Source organism: Pygoscelis adeliae, unplaced genomic scaffold (assembly GCF_000699105.1).
Source record: "Pygoscelis adeliae isolate BGI_AS28 unplaced genomic scaffold, ASM69910v1 Scaffold156, whole genome shotgun sequence".
In the NCBI taxonomy this organism is placed as follows: domain Eukaryota; kingdom Metazoa; phylum Chordata; class Aves; order Sphenisciformes; family Spheniscidae; genus Pygoscelis; species Pygoscelis adeliae.
Window position 1 is genome coordinate 210,916 of NW_008825016.1, and position 14,282 is coordinate 225,197.

Below are 14,282 nucleotides of genomic sequence, written 5' to 3' on the forward strand. Positions count from 1 at the left end.
TTTAGCCAAGTTACAGAATGTGTGCCTATATACCACAGCTGCTAATTTAACAGTTATTTATGAGATATTGATGATATGTCTTTGTCACTGACAACGAGCTGCATAATCTGAAATGGTAACGTACAAGAGGGAAGGTTCTAGTGCAACCATCCATACACTGGAAAACGGGTAGTGGGACTAGCCATGAGGCCTGCTGTTTTGATCTGTTCTGAAAATGAGGACTTCTCTCTTCAGATTTGAAGGCATCAGTATAAGCAATACAAGGCCCCTCTAGACTTACATGAGCAATAACAGCCTGTGGGTGATTCCCTTCTGGCCAAGATTCAGGATGCTCCAGCCAAGACGTGGGCACACCTTATACACTCCTTCTGCTCCCTGGTCTGGAAGAAAAGCCGATGAGCTAACCTAAATTTATAGTTATTTGGCCCATATGAAGGGAGTTCCAGCTGTTTTAGAACAGCTCTTGGGTCCTTTTGCTCCATTCATTGGAGCACAGAATCATAATCTGTCTCATTTACTTTTATCTTTGCCCAGGCCCTCCTTATCAGTTTAGTTTTACTGCCATTGAAGCCAACAAGAACAGCCTTGACTCCTGCTGGAATGTAGCCAGGCCGTAATCATTTCTAGCCAGGTCTCGTTGTAATTCCCACTTCAAACAGGGATGATTTCCAGCGTGTGAGAACTCACCAGTACTTTTCTTGCAGCTACACCAACAAAGCTGATTGCAGAGTCTAACACTCCCTTGCCAAGAACACCGAGCACGCAGCAGGATTTATCCGTGCATAGACTCAGTCAACCTACTGCTCTTCAGGTAACTTCACAAAGCGTCATCAAAATAGGCAGACAGTATAAAGCATGTGCCCCATACGCAGCTTAGCAATTAAAAACGACTTACACAGAAGCCACGGCATTAGAAGAAACCTAAAATTTAAAGGAGCCAAACTTATAAATAAAGTTTTGTTGTTTTGTTTTTAACCCAGGTTTCTTTGCCTTCTCAGCCTTCATGTGAGCTTCTCCCACAGCAGTTGCTGCCTCAAGCAACTCTGCAAAATCAGCCTGCAACTCTGGCACAGGTTAGTTGGGAATTTGGAAGCGCAATAGGTCACTTGCCTATCTCCTGATATTTTCTCCTTTTGGGGCTTTTAGGTTACCTCTTTAGTAGCTAAAATGCCCAAATCCACCAGCTCTCCAATGCTTAAAATATTGTGGGAAAGTAATCTGAATTGTACACTTGTGTGTTTAAACATGTATCTGCATACAGGCATTCAGAGCAGAAGCCCAGGTGCATGTAGGTTCAGGTGCACGCACACATCTATTTCACCGGAGGACAAAAAACAGATAGAAAAAGAGTTTTCAACTTTGCTTCTACAGAATCAGGTCCCATCAAAGTCAAGGTCGCAATGAGAATTAAAACCAAAGACACCCGGTCCTCCTAAAAACACCCGTTAGGCTGTGCTGATGCAGAACTAACCAGCAGTAAAGGACATGCAAGTTCAACAAAACCCATTTTGTGAGTGTGCCAGTAATGGTGAGGATGCTGCTGGAGACAAATTCCTCCAGTGAAATCTATTAACCCATATCTCAAAAGTGGGTGATGGCCCAAAAAGCCACCTCAGTGTTTCATTTGCAGTGGATTTTGAAGGAGTAAATTTGAGTACCATGTTCCCATCACATTGTTTCTCTCCTGTGGTCATGCTGTGATGATACACCCCATCATCCTCCAGTTTTAGAAAAGACAGAGTAGTCCTGGACCTAGGCTGCTTCTGCTATTGGTACCCTGTACTCCTTCACAAGATCCCCGAGTTTCTTCCTGTAGCGTATAAAACATACAAAGTCCTGAGGAACCCTGCTTTAAAATAACAAATTCTCATTTATCTCCTATGATGTTTAATATTCTTTTCACGACTCCACACCAGCATGCAGCGAAGAAACAGCATATCAATTATCTGCTCTGAGCATTCATTTTCTTTTACAGATATTTCTCTCCGTTATTCATTAATGCACTTCCAAACATCAATTAGGTTATTTATTATAAACCTGCGCATGTTTTGTTTGACTTTTTTCTACCTCCCTTTCATCTCCATCAAAGCTCTTTGTGAAGAGATGCTTTCCAGTCGTTTATCGAGAGCCTTGCTGCCTTGCCTCTTCCCAGTAAAACGCTCTTACTGGCATGCCAGCTCCATTTCTTCTCTGCCAAGTCGGAGCGCCGTCCAGTCGCACGGCCACTGGTTCAGCCTCTTTGGACTGGCTAAATCTCGGTGAAAGGAAGAGGGCTGACTCGAGTCTGTCTACACAGGCAGCCCTCTGGCAGCCCTCTTCTGGACTGGCAGCAAAGTCACAGCAATGCTCCTGGCGAAGCTCAAGATGGAGCTTCCCTTGGTGCGGAGCAGGGAAATAGCACCAGGATGTTGCAGCTCAGGTTGCTGAGGCTCGCACCCCATAGCGATACTCCTGGGAAAAGCAGCAAATCTTCACAGCCTTGGGTGATTTTCATAAACTATTATGAAAATCGTGAAACTATTCTGTACTTCCCACCTTAAAATAAAAAACATGTCAGCCTACAGCAAGATAATCCATTATTTAAAAGACAAGGGGCCTGCAGCGCTAAGCGAGTGAGGGACGAAACCCAGGTACGCGTGCTTCCCACCACAAACATTTCCTCAGTTTCCCCGTTGACCGTCTGGTGGCAGAACACGAGCTCATCGCTTTTAGAAATAGCATGGCCGGGTGCTCCGCTGCCGGCCGACGAGGAGGAGCCGCACAGGTTGCTCCCCGCTGCCTTTCTGCCGCTCGCCCTCAGCTGAAGGTGACCGATGGCAGGAGCTGAAAGGCCGTTCGCCGAGTCTGACCACGCAGGGCCCCGGCACTCTGACGGGTGTCCTTGCAGCTAACATTCAGCTACGGGGCAGTAGCTGGGGGGGGAGGACATTTTAAATGGCCACGACCGCATCTGCAGCAAGCAGTTAGCTCCCGCCTCAGGCGCCATCTGCTTGAACTTTGATTAGTTTTATTTCGAGCAAAGGCTGCGATGGTTTTGTCTCTGCCGAATTGCGGTTTTAGCTTCTGCCTTGCTTGCCTGAATGAACAGACAGCACAGTACTAGATGTCACCTGAATGTAAATGGTTTACTTTAAACCAAGTGCTCCCTATTAGAATATTTGTTTGTTTGCCTTCCTCATTGTAATAAATTAAAATCCCCTACAACACAGCGGATGTTGATGTCTGAATAATAATTAGCACTAATAATCCGTTTGGGATTGCACAGGTGTTATTCAGAAGACAGAAAGAATGAACAAGTTGTTCAGTGAGCTGCAAAACTAATGAAACCCAGTTTCCCGGGGCTGCGCCTTGCAAGGCTAGCACATGGACCCAGCCTTCCCCGTGGGAGGGCAACGAGCGGGTCCCTCTCTCCTTTGCTCAGCTGTAACTATCATGAAATTACAGCAACTTGGTATTTTTGAGGCTCTCACAACTCTGTTGCATGTCTCTACCATTGACCAGGAGCATTGAAAGTTGAAAGGTAGGCAGAAAAGAAAGGTTCAAAGGAAACGGAGCTAAAAAATAAATAGGTTCTCTTTTCTTTACCCAGCCACCTATTGTCATGAAACCTGTAAGAACAGAATGTCTTTGAGTTGTCCGTCTTTTTGTTCATCACATCTGGAATGGGGGACCATCCCAACAGACACAAGGGGCCGTAGGTCCCCTCCCCCGGCTGCAGCCCCCCAGCACCTAGAGAGAGGGAGTAACCCTGGCACCCTGCGGTGGCACCCGGTGGAGAAAAACGCCCCTCCTCAGGCACAGTCCAGCTGGCCTGTTTGAGACGTCCATGCCGGCAGAGAGGAGTCACAGCCCAGAAGTGCCGATCCCTCTCCCTGGGCTGTACAGCCGGTCCGGACGGTACAGCCCGTCTGGACCGTCAGCGGCGGTGCATCGAGCCCAGTGGATTGTGCCTATCCCTACCCAAACGCCTGCTGACACAATCCCAAAAGCATCTTTTTTTTTTTTTTTTAAGAAACCAGACTAAAATTATTGCTGTGGGTTTTTTTGTCTGCGTTAACAAACCTTGATTAAACTGGTGATCCTCTGCAATTATAGATATCTCACAGATTGAGTCTTCCACGTTTGACCGTATGTGGAAAGCTGGCACTTTTCTGTGTATAACATGCACTTTTCTGAGGCTCCTACGGAAGTTTGTAAATACCCGAGTGAGACAGATAGCAACTTTGTCTGATGCAAATGGCAGAGTTAAAGCTGTGCAGTGTTTTCTGTGAAACATTTTGAGTTAAGCTCTGTTAATTTATTATACAATTACAGATTTCTCCCCTAATTAGTAGAGCGGTTAATGATCTTGAGATAAATACTCTCTGGTGCAGGTCAACTGCTGTTAGTGTCTCATTGTACAAAAACAATAGAAGCTCTGTAATCACAGGGGTCATGGCTAGAGTTATCAACAAATCTGGGGTTAGAGTGGGAAAGGGAAAAAAGCAAGAGAAAGTTCCTTGTCTTCTTCCGTAATGGCTCTTACTCTAGTAGACCAGCTAATTGTTGTTGTTGGTAAGTGTATTAATACAAAAAGCACATGAAAAAGAGAACAAAAAGACAGTACTAGGTGAATATGCTAAATGTAAGAAGGTGCTGGAAAAAAATTAAAGAATAATAATTTAAAATCAACAGCAATGTATTTTTGCGTGCAACTTTGCAAAGCAAATTCGAATTCAAAACTAAGGCCTGGAAATGGATTTTGTGTCTTATTGAAGTATAAAATGACTATAAAATTATCTGTTATAAAATTCCTTACATTTTTAAATCGAAGAAAATCGGGTTCCTTTCCCTAAGTGTCTTCAAGGAGTTCGCACGTTAATGAAAAGTCTGCCATCAGCCAGCCAGGCAGTTAAAATGAAGCTTTTGGCTAAAATTGTTTTTAATTCCTTTCTGATAAGGATCCTTTTACAGACTTAAGAGTAGTCCTCACTAACAGAGTTCACGTAAAGAGAATTAGGTTGCGAGACTTGGCGTTTTAAAAAATCCTTCTGTATAGACCCAGGTCAAAGCAGAAATAAGCTGCATCTCATCTAAGCAAGCTGTTGCTACATAGTGTCATTCGACTCCTAAAATCAGGGTACCTGGGACTCTTCAGGTCCGCATTCAGACTAGAACAAGCAGCACCGGACGCCCCTTTGTGTTACTCGCCCTTGTTCCCAAACATCAGAGGTTTCCACTCGTCCATTCCTGGGGTTAATACTTTATACATGGACTAGGCTCTGATGACTTCTCCGCTCTGACTTCTCCCCTTCAACACCAATTAGAAGTAACACAGACTTCCCGTTGGGAGCTTTGACGCCATTTTTCTGCTCTGGGGGAGGACCGGCTTGCAGGTGACAGCGCTGCCGTTTGAAGGCAAAAGCGCTGTGGATCACGGCGCCGGAGGCCGAGTGCTCACATCGTCTCCTTGGGCAGGCGGTGCAAGCGGCGAGCGCTCCCAGATGCCTCTGCCACCAAAGCGGGCTCTGAGGGCCTCTGCCAGCAGCAACTGCGTGGGCCACCTCAGCAGCCCTCCTTCCCCCCCAAGCAGGGCTGGCCACGAAACTCCCCTCCACCTCGCCACCACTCTGAGCGGTGACCTCCCAGATTGTGCGGGAAAGCCACCCTCCACCTGGTAAACAGAAATAAACCCTCTGAAGTTCTCGTCCTTTCTCACCTACAGGCCATTTACTTGGAGATTTCAGCTTTGCTGGAGGGAATGTGAAGGTATTTCATGTATTTAGCTGGTTTAAGGCAAAGCAGTTAGCTGATACAAATCTGACCTGTCACATTTGGATTTCTCTAAGTAGCCAGAAATTTCACTTAACTGCACAGTGCTGCTAGCACCAGAGCTCTCCTTAATTCCCTTCTTGTTACCATTGTTGTTTTCCTATTAAAAAGCCAGAAATGGTGTAAGCAGGTGCACCTCCAGGGAGCAGGAAGGCTCCAGCGGCATGCATCGGTTCACCCACTAGCACAGAGCCACTGGAACACCCACAGGAACAGGCACCATTTCCAAGTCACAGCAAAATTATTATTTTTCTTTTGCCTGGACACTCACAGCACCGCATGTTTTCAGAGAGAGTCTTGGATGCCTTGATTACAGAAAAGCTTACAGACTTTTCGAAGTGGGTTTTTTTCCCAAAGTCTGTCTTTTTACTTTTGGAATATGAGCTCATGCAAAGCAACTATTCCAAAGCCTATTAAAGTAATAATTAACTTTGGTGGACTTTGAATCATATCCGAAAACACCAAATAAAACTAGGAATTTATTGCTGTGTTAGTCCCCTCCGTGCTTATTGAATGATTCCACTTTGTGCCAAGTATTGCTGCTACTGGAGGTTGCATTTTCTTCTTCACTCTGATTAGTGATCTCCATTTTGTATTATTATTTAGGATAGCCTTTCTCCCACTGGGCTGAGCTGTTCATTTTACATCACGTATAAAAATAAATTAATGAGTATTTCTTGTAGCTTCACTACTACCCAGCTGTAGAAATCTAGAAAATGTTTATTGTGGTCAGCTGTTGCATGACGCTACAGTAAGTCATCAGCAGAATAAACCATTGCAGCGCTGCTATTTCTGTGCGGAAAAAGGAAAGTGTTAGTAAAACACGTCCAGAATATACAGTTATGCCACACTAAGGGCTCCAAACTACAGGCGAATAAAAATAACGCACTCACTTGCCATCCAATTAAGATGCTCTTGATATTTTGAAGTAGCATGCTCTCAAAAACACTCCTTCTGATAATTCCCTAACAGAACAGGGCCAGTTGTAAGCAGATCACTCTAACTGAGGAAATTTAATGTATGTGCATAAAATTGAAAATAGACAAGATTTATCTCTGCCTAGATGTCAGTATATTACAAACACGTCTTTTATTCCTTTGGCTGTGCTTTACAATCAAGAAACCAATAACTTCTTACAGAACAATGTTCTATTGAGGCCTGATTGTATTATAATGACTGATTTTCCCCCCTTTTCTTTCGGTTCTCGGCACAGTTCAGCATGTTCCAGACCATCAAGGACCAGCTAGAGCAGCGCACCCGGATCCTGCAGGCCAACATCCGGTGGCAGCAGGAGGAGCTCCAGAAGATACAGGAGCAGCTCTGCCTGGTCCAGGACTCCAGTGTACAGGTGCGTTACTGCTGGGAGGGGCAGAGCAGAGCATCCTCTCTCACATGGCCATTGATAGGGTTGGCAACTTAAAATTGGCTCGAGAGTCCGGGAAATCTGGACTTGTGGAAACCAGCTCATCTGAATGAGGATGTTGACCTCTGAAAGCCTCTTGAGTAACCTATGTCAAGAAAGATTTAAGAGCTCTCTGGAAGAAAAGAAATATCTCAACCTTAGGAGGAGAAGAATTTGGGTCATTTACGGTAGCATCTTAATACTTCATCTACTGAGTCTTCAGACTGAGCAGCTGTAATAGAAAAGTGTTCAAGTTCAAACTTGGCAATTATTATGTCTCTCCAGTTCATTAGCTTCCATCCAGTCACTGCTTGCTTCATGTTGGCATCACTCGTGCTCAGTATCTTGTCCGTCCAGCTCGTCCTTAGCCAACAGCCCTCCTTCAGGCAGTGCTCATCTCGTTCATTCGCTCCCTGTTTTCCTGACCCTACCCCAGCCTGGATACAGAGCACAAGAGATTAATTTCCTTGTCACGCTAAAAAACCCCAAACCTCTGCTGATGTTCATTTGTTCACACCCAGAAGGTGTCTGAATTTGTTCTTCACTGGACCAGCATAAGCCTTTAGGGCGAAGCTGACTGAGCCTGCTCTTCTTCTGCCTTTGATACCTCCTACACAGAGCTAGAATTCACTAAGTACAGTATCTGCTTTTAATTCACCAAGTACAGTATCTGCTTTGTACTATGCCTTATTGTCTGCCAAACACCAGAAATAATAGCAAGTGCAGTTCAGTACGTCGCAGGTCTCACTTAACAACAAATGGACAAATCATCCAGTTTTATGGAAATTTTCTGGATGCGGGGTGATTACTGCTCTGTTCCTCAAAATTTAACTCTAAATGCCAGGTTAAATGACCCTTGCTAGAAATGTTGCACTGGGGACCCACTGTGAGTATTGTACTAAAAAGATTTTTTTAGAAGACAAGCTAAAATTAATGTCACAGAAATTAATATCTCAAAGAACATTCTAAGCACAGGATGAAAACCTGGGACCTGCTGAAGTCAGCGGGAATTTTGCTCCCAGCTTCCACAGAAATAGACTCTCACCCATCATCAGCATCTGTGAAATGCAGTTTCACATATTAAAACAAATTGGGATTGTATGTTTAGGCAATTAAGGGATCAGTGAAGCCAAATCAGAAACTTTGCCTCCTAAGTTGCTGCATGTGCACTGCTGTAAGACAGCACAGCAGTGGTGGGTCCCAACACCAGGGCGCTCTGTTCCTGGTGCCATATAAGCATATAGGTAGACCAGGTTTAACTTCAGTGCATTTCTTCTATTGGTTCTGCACTGACTTTGATTAATGGGAAGGGAAAGTCTCTCTGCAATTAACTGGTCTTCAGTTCAGAATCATGTCATATGTCTGAAAGCTATTATTGTTATTATGAATATCAAGAGACGTGATATTCGCACTTCCTCTCTTTTTAATTGGGTGAAAACCATTACTCTCTCCTGGTGAAGTCTTCAATAGTCACATACACTCATCCTTTTTTTTTTTTTTTTTTTTGCATAATTCATGCAAAAATAGAAGATCAGAGCACATTCTTATATGCAGGAAATGGATTTTATTTTTACATAGCTGTCTCCCATATGCGCTATGGTGCATTTAATAACCCAAAGACTGTGGGACAGATTCTCAGATAAGCTCATAGGGAGCTCAAGCAGAGAGAAGAGGAGGCCCAGTGCGTAAATGGTGGGTAGTCCTGTACTGCTCACCCCATGCCAATTTGTAGCTCTGAGTTATACCGTTCGGGTGATCCTCTCCCCGACAAAGACTGTACCGGGTTGGAATATATTTTCAGAGGAATATACTTTCAGACCAGTACGAGTTCTCTGATCTTAGTGCTGACCATTTCCCAGCTTACTGCAGATGCAGAAGTGAGAGGCAGGGGGACTGGAGGGCAGCTCGGAAATGCAGGGGCTGCGTATCTGCCTGAAGGGGCAATGCTGGACGGGGAGGGTCATCCTCTGTAGTTCGGGTGCCTTTCAGTCTCCTCAGGGCAATCTAACAAGGCGATGAGACGTGAGCGGTCACAATGACTCATGGCCAGGGCCTCTTCCTACTCCCACTTTCTCTAGGTTAGAAAAAACCAAAGTAATTACTGTGCTGTTACAGGGATAGAGCGAGACCAGGAATTAGCTTTGTCTTATTTGGCTAGGGGCAACTTGAAAGAAAGCCTCACACTTCTGCATGCAGCACTTCTGTGACTCGCAAGCAGCGAGGAGTACACTGTTAAATCAGAAATCCAACCACGTGCTTTGCCGCACAGATTTCATCGTTCAGAGAGCTGGATGTCTGCGGACATTGATCTGTGTCTATTATCAGAGCTACAAAGCATAGTAGCAAACAGGCGAGCATTACTATCAAGCACATTTCTGGTCTCTTTAATATTCCGCGTAGAAGAGCTGTAAGCATGGGGGAGTGCCTTAGGCTGTCTGAAAAGGGGGAAGTGTTCTCCGGCTTTCCCTCGTTAGCTGATTTATTAGCATATCTTCCCCACTGGTTCACTCCCTTCCACACAGAAGTGTACAGGTAGCTCTGCGGAGAATTAAGCCCCATTTCCATTTCCTTCAGAGATCTTCAAAACTGCAGTACGGCAGTCCACCAAGAAATGCTTTCCCAAGCAGACAGATGTTGAGCACGGTAATCTGTGTTAGAAACTATTTCCAAGAGCCCTGTGCGATGAAAGATGAAACTAGCAGGAGGGTCGTGGGCCCTGAACAAAAGTGTTCAAAACTCCATTAAATCCTTGCTACGGCTTTTCCTGACAAACGAAAGTATGAAGGACAGGAGCAGCAAGCGTAACCTCAGAAGTCTGAAGGATGCTGTGTCTGCTCCAGATTTGAACAGTCTAGCTAATGAATTGCGGATGGGGAGGAAGGCAGAAGGGCTACAAACGAGACCGTCCACAGCCACCCATCATTTGCAAACCAGGCTCCCTTCGAAGCCAGTGACTCTCAGCTTCCCAGTGCTGTGCTTCTCATCTTTCCGTATTTTACATAAAGAAAGAGTCTTGATGTCTGTAATGATGAGCCCGAAGGCTATAATCCCCTGATTATCCGAAGGACAGGTAGAGTCAAAAGAGCCGTTTTCCTCACGATGTCTTGCCAACGTGATTCATCCATTAGCTGTAGGGACCATCTATCTCGGAATGAGGGGGCAGCAGTGTCACAGGGTCCCTCCCCTCCCTCGCTGCTTTGCTGCGTATGTTAACAAGCTGGCCAATTAAAAAATATTTGTAAGATGCTTCACTGACCTTGCAGTCCGCAGAATCAGCCACGAGACACGTCATTAGCAGCAGTGCAGTTAGGGGGCTGCTAATTTATCTACTCGGATTTGCTCAGACTGGGAAAGATTTCATTCTTTATTAGGGGGTTTCTGTTGTTATTTAAAGCTGCCGTATTTCAGTGTTTCAGGGGAATTCAGACAGGACTATCACAAAAGAGGCACGTTATGAAAAAACACTGGTAAGTTTTGTACGAATGAAGCATGTTCTTGCTTTTAGGCTTAACTAGCAGGTAGAAATTCACGCTTCAATCCTCTCTCAGGTTAACTCTTGTTTTGAAGAGGCATCTTGAGTCTTCCAGTTCTGCGGGGACACGGGTTAAATGGCACCATCGCTTCCTGCCCTGAGCTGGAAAATTGGTTTACTGGGATAAAACTTGGCTGTAAATTTATAGCATCTTAGCTGCCAACCATTAACCATGCACATTCCTACCCAGTGGCACACTCTGGTAATTGCAAAGTAGGTTACTCTACTTTCTTTCAAGGATAAGCTCCTTGGCCTTCATCTGGAAGTAAGGCGTGCACACAGGCAGAGTAAGTCATTTGCTGCAAGTCCACGCCCTGCCTGACATTTGCATCGATAGATGTTGACTTTGCAGGTATTTCTCCAGCCCTGTGCGCCACGTACAGGGAGGACACTTAAGATAATCCTCCTAAAGGTCTTAATTTGCAGTGGTCTGGCCAGTACCAGTGGGCTCACGCTCCCCATCACATTTTTGAAACACACCACTTGCTTTACCTGTTCTGAATTTTATACCAAATGTTATATATCAAATTTGATATCAATGGCGACCAGTTTAATTGCTAGAGCTGATCAAGTGAGTTCATTTACCAAACATGTCCAAAGCTTAGCTTCTATTTACAGAAAATAAACAAGAAAACGAATTTTCATAATTTCTGTCTTTGATTTATTCATAATAAGACCTATTTACTTGGCAGAAGTTGCAAGACCATCTGTCTTTCTGATATGTAACGGCTCCAAACTCAGTGAGCAGTGTTTTTAAAAGAAAACACTCAGAGCTAGTTTCAGACCTGCTGTGAGCAGCCCCAACTCTGTTACTTGACCCATTTATTTCTATCAGACGTCTTGGAGATGTGGTTAGCCTACAGCACCTGAAACAAGTCGTTGCTTTAGGTCCATTAACATTTTCATTAATTGCCCTCGTCTCTCAGCTGATGAATGTAAGCTTTGTCTGTACCTTTTTTCTGAGTAAAATCTTGGCACGCAGGAATTCATTAAAAATTTATCATATTTAAATAAAAACTATGTTTTAAAAGCTAGATAAATGAGTACAAATATGATGGATCAACCCATACTTATGCAAAGAAAAGCAATGCATTGTGCCAGTCCTTTGGAGAAAGGTACAGGTTTTTTCCAAGAAAAATTAGAGGGGACATGACAGTTGAGGGAATTGTTAATATAGCAATAAGCTGCAGAAAGGTGTACTAATTACTGGGCGTACCTCAGATGTATTGCTAGGCATGAGACTGATGGATGAATAATGAAGAGAATAATTGTGATTCTGATTTCATTTAAACCCTAAGTAGCGCCGCTTCAATTAATGGAGTTCCACATGTGTAGCAGTGGTGTGGAATCAGAATCAGATCCAAAAATGCCTTCAACTACCTGGGATGCGTACCTCTGTACAGTCCTCAGTGTCGAGAGGCTAGGTTTGAAATATTGCAAAGATAGCTTGTAGCATTAATAATTCATAGTTGTAAAAGATGCCTTTTTCCTCTGTACAGCTATAATAAAAGAAATAGCCCCTAGAAAAGCAAAAATGCCCAAGCCCTGCAACTTTTAAAGAAGAAAGCCTCATCTTGCAATGCAGGCATGGAGAGTATATCGTTTACAGAAACACTAACAGAGGAGCTGCTAGCTTTTTTGCACAAGCCAAATGTACGGCACGGTTAGGAAGAACACTGGCTGACAGTTACCTGATGGGAAATCAGATAAATGACGGTGGCTGTCTGTTTACACATCTTCCCAATGATAAGGACACGGCCATTCAACACGGACAGCTCTGGCCTGACTGTGGCCTCATTAAAAACATTTGACAACCCAACTGTATGTAAGGCGCTGAATTTCCAGAGACAAATTCAAAAGCAGCCCTGTCTGAAAGGCAGGCTGATTTTGTTGAAAGGAGAAATGAAAGGACTGAAAAGACATGGAGCTACTCTCTCCTCTCTGGTCAGGATGCCCCAGAACACGGAACTGCTTTTACGAGGGCTGTGCCTGCCCCACGGAAACAGGATTTGTACCTTCAGGACACATTTCGCGAGCAATGAGTGCACTCGCAGAACAAGAAATCAAGAAACTAGAGATTCTTGATAACGCAGAACTGTTAATGTAGAAAAGATAGGTGATTTCCAACTAACAGTAAATGCATAGCAAATCCAGAAATGTGATTAACTTTATTTTAGAATATATCTTTGGATTTGTCACCTTCATTACCCAAGACAGCTGGGCTATGTAAATAAACCCTCCCCTCCTTCTTTTCCAGATGTTCCTACAGCAGCCGACGGTGTCCCTGAGCTTTAGCAATACTCAGCAGCCGGAGCCACAGCAGCTACAGCTGAGGTCAGGGGCCATTTCTCAGCAGCAGCTTGTCCCCAGTCCTCAACTTCAAGGGCAAATTGCATCTTCCCAAACAGCGAACCAGCAAGCACTGAGAGAAGCAAGCGCGATATCGAGCCAGGTAATCATTTCCTTGGATACAGAAGCATTTATATGGAAAGACACTGAGCTGTTATTAAACAAGCAAGTAAAATCCTATCAGTCCTGTAAGTGTGCCTTTGCCTTTCCTTCCCTATTCTCCTATATAAGGGCAGTCTATATAAAGGGTCTCCCTACAGCATTTACTTTACCTTAAATCCCTTTTTTAAGACCTCAGCCAGGAGGGTCACTTAAGCAGCTGTTTCAGCTTGAAAACTGAGCAGGGGGGCATGCAAAAGGTGCAGGTGACTTACTGTTCTTCAGCTGATCCTGAAAGACACCTGACCGACCACACTGGGAACTAGCAATAGCGGTGTCGGCAGTGCGACCTCTCAAAATAAGCTTTACCCCCGCTTGCTCCCTGAAGCCAGTCGGATGCCACCAAAACAACAAAGCCTGTCTGCTGTGGTGGCACACAGTTGGAATACGTTGAGATTTGTGGGAGACCCCCCAGGTTGTGAGCGTAACAGATGCCTGCACGGGAAATAAAGTTCAGCCTCAGTTAGTAGTAACTGAGACCTGTGAAAGCTAGTAGGTTTGGCACGGGGTTTTTTTTCTTATTGCTGGTTTCTCGGCATTTCCAGTCTTTGCTCTTCCACCCACCTGTCGTACCCCCCTTCCCAGAAAACTTAGCTCCTATTTCTGCTACCCGAGTGTGCGGCAAACAGAGCTGCATCATTATCTTCAGACCCCTCAGCTGTAGCTTTTAACCTCCCACATACCTGTATTATAATGGCTCTATTGAAATAAAAAGTGTATCCGTATTATAAATAGAAAAAACCCACCATTTTTTTCTTCAGTAAGGTTTATTCCCATCATTGGGCTTTTAAGGCGGTGCTAATCGCACCTCACTTCGCTCCTGCCTTCCCGGGGCGTCGTTTGCCGCCTCAACTCCTTGAGGGCACGGCCGGGGCGGCTTCGCTTGCAGAGCGCGCTGCTCCCCAGGGTTTTGCCGGCCGGCAGAACAAAGCGCGGGGCAGCAGCGGGTGCGAAAGCCGCGGCAGGCTAGAGGAAGGCTGTCGTTTCTTGCATCCTGACAGCAGCCGGGCGGAGGCATCGCCAGGTATT

At 44.8% G+C, this 14,282-nt stretch overlaps 1 protein-coding gene across 1 annotated transcript in view; it reads left to right on the forward strand.

Annotated features, from left to right (window-relative positions):
* NPAS2 (neuronal PAS domain protein 2) overlaps positions 1–14,282 on the forward strand; it is a 53,807-nt gene that overhangs the window by 34,899 nt on the left and 4,626 nt on the right. Inside the window, exons 13-17 of the mRNA XM_009326282.1 lie at positions 705–811; positions 981–1,072; positions 7,012–7,159; positions 13,003–13,197; positions 14,046–14,200. Coding sequence (XP_009324557.1) covers positions 705–811; positions 981–1,072; positions 7,012–7,159; positions 13,003–13,197; positions 14,046–14,200 — 697 coding nt within the window. The remainder of the gene's footprint in view (positions 1–704; positions 812–980; positions 1,073–7,011; positions 7,160–13,002; positions 13,198–14,045; positions 14,201–14,282) is intronic.